This window comes from Syzygium oleosum, unplaced genomic scaffold (assembly GCF_021117445.2).
Source record: "Syzygium oleosum isolate NSW1041296 unplaced genomic scaffold, Sole_v2.1 Sole_v2.01, whole genome shotgun sequence".
Classification (NCBI taxonomy): Eukaryota; Viridiplantae; Streptophyta; class Magnoliopsida; order Myrtales; family Myrtaceae; genus Syzygium; species Syzygium oleosum.
Genome location: NW_026607485.1, coordinates 14,162,739 through 14,171,052, shown reverse-complemented (window position 1 = coordinate 14,171,052; position 8,314 = coordinate 14,162,739). Strand labels below are relative to the sequence as shown.

The following is an 8,314-nucleotide window of genomic DNA, read 5'->3' as shown; positions in this document are numbered from 1 at the left end:
TTTGAGGACATAGGAAATGAGTTGATTTTGCAAGTACTGAATGCCCTTTGAGCACTAAAGTATCACTGATGTTAGAAAGAAAGCAACAATGCTCAAAACCACGTGAAATCTAATTGTAGATAATTTTGGCGAGAGTCGACTTTACTACACTGCCTGGTCTATGAATTCCAATTATTTGTGTTTCCTTTGTTGTGAGTGCCTATCACACTCATGGGTAAGACTACCTTGAATAGCATTACGTACGATGCCCCAAATTGCACAATGAATCCCTCTAACCTTCTCTAATGATTTCTCTGAAAAAAGGGTGAACCATTCAACCGAAACTTCACATGAAGTTCAAGAAGTTCAACAGATTCAACGATTTCATCAATAGGCAATGACTTCCCTCTCTAATCTCCAAGTTTCTGTCCCTAAACAGATGAATGCACAATTTATCACTCCAAGATTGTGAAAGGGAATTTAGTCCACATTAGATGTCATCCTCATTTTCCTTTATTTGGTCTTTGTTTGTACAGCTTCCAAATTAGCCACAGCTCCCTGCACAGAAAGATTTATGTAAGTTTCTCAAACTTGAATTCCTCTCAGCAACATTAGGAACCAGCAAAAAGCCTGTCATTTGAGATGTCTCCCTTAGCACTTCGTGTCAATCTTAAAACCTAAAAGAATCCTCTAATGTAGTTTGAGGTGAATGGAAGGGCTTCTATGACAGATAATCACCTTGGCAGAACCATTTCTAGATTCATTTACATGATTTCTAACCCCAAGTGAGACTTATGATATGTCCTAGGCACATATATTATTGAAATTTAGCCTTAACCATAAGATGAATTATGATACCTTAGAGAAGCTTAATAGTTCCCTTCTCTTGTCACATATGGAAGTTTGGTTGCACCAACTATTGATTCCACTACCCAAGTGAAATTAGTCTCTCTTCATTTTATAACTTCTCCCTAACATTTGCAAATCCCAGTAAAAAGCACCACTACAAAAAAACATGTTTTTTCCGACGAAATTTCCAACGAAAAATTTGGAAAAATTCGTTGGAAAACGAATTTCCAACGAATTTTCCAACGAAAAAAAATTCGTTGGTAATTCATCGTCGCAAATTTTTCCAACGAAAAATTTCAATTTTCGTTGGAAATTTGCGACGAATTTTTTTTCGTTGGAAAATTCGTTGGAAAACTCGTGGCTAAATTCGTTGGAAAAACTACAAAAATTTTTTTTGATCGAAAAATCGTGGAAATTTTTTTCCAACGAAAAAATTTCAATAATAATTCGTCCGACGAATGTCAACTTTTTTTTCCAAAAAAAATTTTTTGGTCGAAAAATCGCCCTCGCCGGCGAGCTCGGCCCTCGCCGACGACGAGGCTGGGCCTCGCCGGCCATGGCGAGGCCGAGCTCGCCATGGCCGGCGAGCTCGAGCTCGCCCAAAACTCGGCCAGATCTGGGCGAAATCGAGCTCGCCGGCCATGGCGAGCTCGGCCCTCGCCGGCGGCGAGGGGCCTCGCCGGCCATGGCGAGGGCCGAGCTCGCCATGGCCGACGAGCTCGAGCTCTCCCGAGGCTCGGTCGGATCTGGGCGAGCTCGAGCTCGCCGGCCATGGCAAGCTCGACCCTCGCCGGCGACGAGGCTGGGCCTCGCCGGCCATGGCGAGGCCCGAGCTCGCCATGGCCGGCGAGCTCGAGCTCGCCCAGAACTCGCCCAGAACGCTTGCCATGGCCGGCGAGCTCGAGCTTGCCCAGATCTGGGCGACCTCGAGCTCACCGGCGACGGCGATGAGGTGGTCGAGGAGCGTGAGGTTGAAGTCGCCGGGGATGGAGTGACGTCGGTGATGCCAATCTGGACGAGGCGGCAGGCGAGGTGGCGGCCCATGGTGGCGTCGGGGGCGCCGACCGCCGCGGGGGCCTGGCTCTGGATGGCCGCGGCGGCGCCTTTGGGGAGGGAGCCGACGTCGCCCGAGGGGGGCTTGCAGGAGTTGAGGGCCCCGATCTTGGTGTCCATGGCGCCGATCTTGGTGTACACGCTGAAATAATTGCTCAGAAAATTGAAATTCGTTGGAAATTTCCAACGAATTTTCCAACGAGTATAAAAAATGCCGAACAATACCGGGTTTTTTTGAATTCGTTGGAAAATTCGTTGGAAATTTCCAACGAATTTTCCAACGAAAATTATACACACTGAAATAATTGCTCGGAAAATAAAATTTCGTTGGAAAATTCGTTGGAAATTTCCAACGAAATTTCCAACGAATATAAAACAATGCCGAACAATACCGGCTTTTTTAGAATTCGTTGGAAAATTCGTTGGAAATTTCCAACGAATTTTCCAACGAAAATTGTACACACTGAAATAATTGCCCGGAAAATTGAAATTCGTAGGAAAATTCATTGGAAATTTCCAACGAATTTTCCAACAAATATAAAAAATGCCGAATAATGCCGGGTTTTTTTGAATTCGTTGGAAAATTGTACACACTGAAATAATTGCCCGGAAAATTTAAATTCGTGGGAAAATTCGTTGGAAATTTCCAACGAATTTTCCCACGAAAAATTTTTCGTTGGAAAATTTGTCGCAAATTTGCGACGAAAATTTTTTCGTCGCAAATTTTCGTGGCAAAAATCCAGTTTTTTTGTAGTGCACAGCTTTCCTGGAAAATAAACTGAACATAAGCATATTAATACAAAGTGTTTGTCTTCTTCACAGTTGCAGCAATGAGTTGATTATGCTGTGAAGTTACTAGGATGAGAACCATAGTTATATGACCTTCCAACACACATTCGATCTAATTGTTCACAGCATAATGAAGTTATCTCCAATGCAAAATGAGGTTATCAACTTCGAAATAAGTGAAGCAGCAAATCGAAAAGGATCTTAATAATTTGTCACTATCAAATAAAAAGGATGCAATCAACATGCATAACCTCCAGCTGGGAAACAAAAAAGTAAGGAGAAACCATCCAAAGAAAATATAGCTAAAAAAGCCAAACCAAAAAAAGGAAAATAATACAAATACTTGTTCATAATTAAGAACCCTCTAGTTATTCGGAGGTATCATAATTTCAACACCAACATCATTTTGCAGACATGAATTCGCAAAAAGGTCATTAAAAATTGCACGTACAACTTCTCTGTTCATATTTGTGAAAGAATTTTATTGCAAGAAAAGGAAAAAATTGGTTGTTAGATGAAATAACCTACCTCAATTCGTTTAAAGTTTGAACACAAGCAACAATTTGTGATTGGGGATCTAGAAGCTTTCAAGTGCCAGGTGCACTTATTTGTCGTCTTCTCCCACAGATTCATATTCGTCTCCTTATCGCAAAAATCTGATTGACTTCTCTGAGCAAAGCCTAGAAATTGCCTCCACATTTAATTTCCCACAATGATTTGTTGCAACCATTTGCAGTTCATTTAAGCTTGACAGATCGGGTAACTTTTGGAAAGATTCACAAGAAAAAATCTTCAACACTTCCAAAGACTTTGGGAGTTCACCTTGAATCTCAATCAGATTATCACACCATGCTACTCGGAGACGCCTTAGTTTGTTTAATTTGCTTAGATCAGGTAGTATTTCCACCTGGCCAAGGCTCCAAAACTTCAAATCACGTAGGTTCTCCAGACAACCAAGGCCTGGAATCTCTGAGATTGCACCGTGCCAAATCTCGAGAGTTGATAGTTTCTTCAAATTTGATAGATCCTCCACCGAGCGAAGTGAGTAGCAAAATTGCAGACACAAGGAGGATAAAGTGGAGGGAAGCCTGGGGAGGCGACGCATGTTAGGGCACCGGAGGTGAAGTGACTTGAGATGAGGAGGAAGGGTAAGGTCTGTTGGTGAGGTGGTCACATAAGGAGAGCGCAGGGCTAGAGACTCTAGTTTGCTGAAGTCCCCAATCCACCGTGGCATCGGATCTTCCACAAGAGCATTAGATTTCACATCATCATTAGGTACGCCAAAGCTCAGATTCAATATCTTTAAGTTAGTGAGGTTGGAGAGATCGGGAAACGTGTCCACATTCAACTCCCACAGTTTTAATTCGATAAGACTTTCGGGAAGCTTCGGTAGTTCGTATATATCCGCACTCTTCAATTTCAAGATCCTCAATGATTGATTCCTGTAGATGCAATTGCCAATTTTCACATGGAAATGCTCGATATCATATTTTTTGTGGGCATCTATTTCTTCGAGCTTCTCAATCGTCCAAAAGGCATCGGGTATTTTGCTTAAGTTACTTTCCCCCATCTTCACTACTTTCAAATTTTTCAACTTTCCGATGGAATCAGGTAGTTCTTTGATGCTCGTTCCGGATATATTCAACTCACTCAACGATTCCAAATTCCCGATTGTATGTGGAAGCCTCTCCAATGATCTGCAGTTCTTTAGAGATAGGTATTCAAGGCTTGCAAGACATCCACCCAGCTCGTCTGGCAGCCTCTGAAGATTCAGACAATGCCTTGCTTCTAAGGAAACTAAGCGATTCAAATGACAAATCAACCCATCAACTTCAACTATACTAACACAGCGATATAGGATCAAACGTTCTAAATTTGCAGAAGTAGAGAAGTTGGGAGTTCTCTTTACATGAAAGCAATTGCTCAGATCCAAAACTTTCAATTTCTTCATCCCCTGTAAAAGAAAAATTATGCAAAGATTACTTTTGAATTCAACAAGACAAAGTAATAAGTTCTGTCTAGCATATAACACTACAAAAAAACAAGGGTTTAGCCACGGAAATTTGCGACGAATTATTTTTCGTGGCTAATTGCGACGCAATTTGCGACGAATATATTTTCCGTCGCAAATTAGCCACGAAAAATAATTCCTCGCAAATTTCCGACGAATTTTGCGACGAAAAAAAATTCGTGGCTAATTTGCGACGGAATCTGCCACGGATTAAAAATCGTCGCAAATTTGCGACGAAATTTACCACGAAAAAAAATTCGTGGAAAATTTGCGACGGATTTTCCCACGAAAAAAATTCGTGGCTAATTTGCGACGGATTTTGTCACGAAAAATAATTCGTGGCTAATTTGCGACGGAATTTGCCACGAAAAAATATTCGTCGCTAATTTGCGACGGAATTTGCCACGAAAAAAAATTAGTGGCTAATTTGCGACGAAATTGCCGACGAATCTTTTTCCGTTTCTAATTTGCGACGAAAAATAAATGTCGTCGCTAATTTGCGACGAAATTTACCACGAAAAAAAATTCGTGGTTATTTTGCGACGGAATTAGCGACGAATTGTTATTCGTCGCTAATTTTCCTCTACTTGTAGACCCAATTTCTCTCTCTCTGCTAATTCCTCTTATCCCTATTAGCTGTTCTCCCTTCCTCTCCCTATTTGCTGTTATCCCTTCCTCTCGATAAATCTCTCCGCACGCGCAAAAATCTATCTCGGTGAACCTTTTCTACTGGTAAGTGGTGTGATTAATTTGGGCAAAACTATTTTCAAATTTTTGTTATTTTATTGAGTTTTTTTTTCTCTTTTTTTTTTCTGACTTCGTCGCCGCCGCGGGTCCGGCAACCGGCGAGGCTCGCCGGCCATGGGCGGGGCCGCTGGACCTCGCCCGGATCCGGGCGAGGCCGAGCGGCCTCGCCATGGGGCCGGCTGCCGGACCTCGCGGCGAGGTCCGGCGGCGGCCATGGCCGCTCATCCTCGCCGCGAGGTCCGGCGGCGGCCATGGCCGCTCGACCTCGCCGCCCGATCCGGGCGGCGAGGCCCAAGCTCGACCTCGCGGCCCAAATCGGGCGGCGAGGTCGAGCGGCCATGGCTCCGGCTGGACCTCGCGGCGAGGTCGAGCGGCCATGGCCGCCGCGGACCTCGCGGCGAGGAGGTCGAGCGGCGGCCGCTGGACCTCGCGGCGAGGTCCAGATCTGGCCGGAGAGGTCCAGATCTGGCCATGGCCGGCGAGGTCCAACTCGCCGGCCGGTCGCCGGTCGCCGGACCGGCGACCGGAGAAAAAAATGAAGGAAAAAAAATTTGGGAAAAAAATTCGAAAAAAAAATTATTAAAAAAAAATTGGGGAAAAAAAATTATTATAAAAAAATAAAATCTGAAGTCAATTTTTTTTTGTAGGTACGTATTCGTTTGAAAGTCTCGCGGATGAAGTGAACGTTGCAATTCTCATCAAATTGAGCACTTTGTACTACAAAGATTTCAGTCAAATACTTGGGTAAGTCAATTATTTTAATTTTTTCAATTTCAAAATAATTGTTTAGGTAAAAATAAAATTTTAATTTTTAGAATTTTATGGTTTTAATATCGAAAATTTTTTGGCATTAATATTTTACGAGATTTTGTTTTTTTTATATAGACAATGCAAAGAGACAGGGCTTGGATGTATAATAAGAACTTACCTGGACGTCGAGGATTGACCGATGAGTTTCGTACTGGGTTGGAACTATTTTTGGACTTTGCTAGTAGTAAATATGAGTTGATGGATGGAAATAAGTTAAGGTGTCCGTGTAGAAAGTGCAGTAATGGTAAATTTCATGTATGTGATACAGTTAGAGAACATCTTTGTAGATTTGGGTTTACTCCGAACTACTATAATTGGACTTGTCATGGTGAACCATTTATATCTGATGAAGGATATCGAATAAGTGACCAATTTTCAGTTAGGGAAGAATGTAGCTATTATGACCAAATGAACCCATACCAGAGGATGGTGATTGATGCAGCTGGTCATAATTCAGATCCAAACCATGCAAGTACTAGTTTTACTCCAAGACTTGAACAATTTGAAGAGATAGGAGTAACAGGTTTTGATGAGAATGTGTGTAATGAAACGTTTCCATCTAATCAGTTCTGGGAAGTGTTGAAAGCAGCAGATGAACCTTTATGGGCAGGTTGTGACAATCATACTCAGTTATCAGCGACAGCAAGATTGTTAAATATCAAGGCAGAGCATAATGTGTCTGAGAATTGCTTTAACTCTTTTGTTGAAGTAATGCGAGAAGCAATGCCTCCTGATAACATAATGCCAAGTGATTTTTACGATATGAAGAAGTTAGTGGATAACTTAGGTCTTCCAGTTGAAAGGATTGATGTATGTAGTAGGGGTTGTATGTTATATTGAAGAGATGATGAAAATGCAGAATCTTGCAAATTCTGTAGCCAACCTAAGTACAAGATTAACAGGAACAGGAGGCAAGGTCGTAATCAGAAGCGTAGACCATGCAAGCAAATGTTTTATCTGCCCTTAATCCCCAGATTACAAAGGCTTTATGTGTCTCAAGCCACTGCTGAACACATGACTTGGCATGCAAATCATGAAACAGAAGAGGGTCTAATGTGTCATCCTTCAGATGCAGAGGCATGGAAACATTTTGATAGAACATACCCTGAATTTGCGATAGAGCCTCGAAATATTAGGTTAGGTCTCTATGCTGATGGATTTGCCCCATTTGGAAAATCAGGGAAAAGTTATTCATGTTGGCCAGTTATCTTAACTCCGTACAATCTTCCACCCGGTATGTGCATGAAGACACCTTATATGTTTTTGACATTGATCGTGATCGGGCCGCAAAATCCGAAAAAGTTGATAGATGTTTATATGCAACCATTGATTGAAGAGTTACAACGGCTATGGAATGAAGGTGTCGTTACGTATGATGTTTCTACTAATCAAACATTTGTAATGAAGGCTGCTCTTCTTTGGACGATAAATGACTTTCCAGCTTATGGAATGTTATCTGGATGGAGTACAGCTGGGATCTTAGGATGTCCGATATGTTTGGAGATGTCGAAGTCATTCAGATTAAGACATGGTAAGAAGCCTTGCTAATTTGATTGTCATAGACAATTTTTGCCGATGAATCATACATTCAGAAGGAATAAAAAAGAGTTCATGAAGAATAGGATTGAAAGAACTCCTCCACCATTGAGGTTGACTGGTGATCAAATATGGGAGCGAGTGCAGGACTTTCCAACTGTTGTTGAAAACCCTCATGGCACAACTATTGCGTACGGAAGTGCACATAAGTGGACTAAACGCAGTATATTTTGGGATCTACCATATTGGAAAGCTCATCTTATTCATCATAATCTTGACGTTATGCACATTGAAAAGAATGTTTTCGACAATGTCATAAATACTGTGATGGATGTCACGGGAAAAACAAAAGACAACTTGAATGCAAGAAAAGATATGAGAGATATTTGTGATCGGCCAACATTAGATGTGGATGCAAGCAGCAGGGGACCAAAACCAAAAGCAGTTTATACATTGGATAAGGAGCAGAGACGAGTCGTTTGTCATTGGTTGAAATCTGTTCGGTTTCCTGATGGATATGCTTCGAACATCGGGAGATGT

At 42.1% G+C, this 8,314-nt stretch overlaps 1 protein-coding gene across 1 annotated transcript; it reads right to left on the bottom strand.

The window, feature by feature from the left end:
• Positions 1-3,313: 3,313 nt before the first annotated feature.
• LOC115668266 (disease resistance protein RPV1-like) lies at positions 3,314-4,621 on the bottom strand. Its single transcript, XM_030589745.2, has one exon. The coding sequence runs from the start codon at positions 4,619-4,621 to the stop codon at positions 3,314-3,316; it is 1,308 nt and encodes a 435-aa protein (XP_030445605.1).
• Between the last annotated feature and the right edge of the window lie 3,693 nt (positions 4,622-8,314).

Coding starts and splice junctions, on each gene's coding strand:
- LOC115668266 (XM_030589745.2), bottom strand. CDS start 4,621: ATGAAGAAATTGAAAGTTTTGGATCTGAGCAATTGCTTTCATGTAAAG.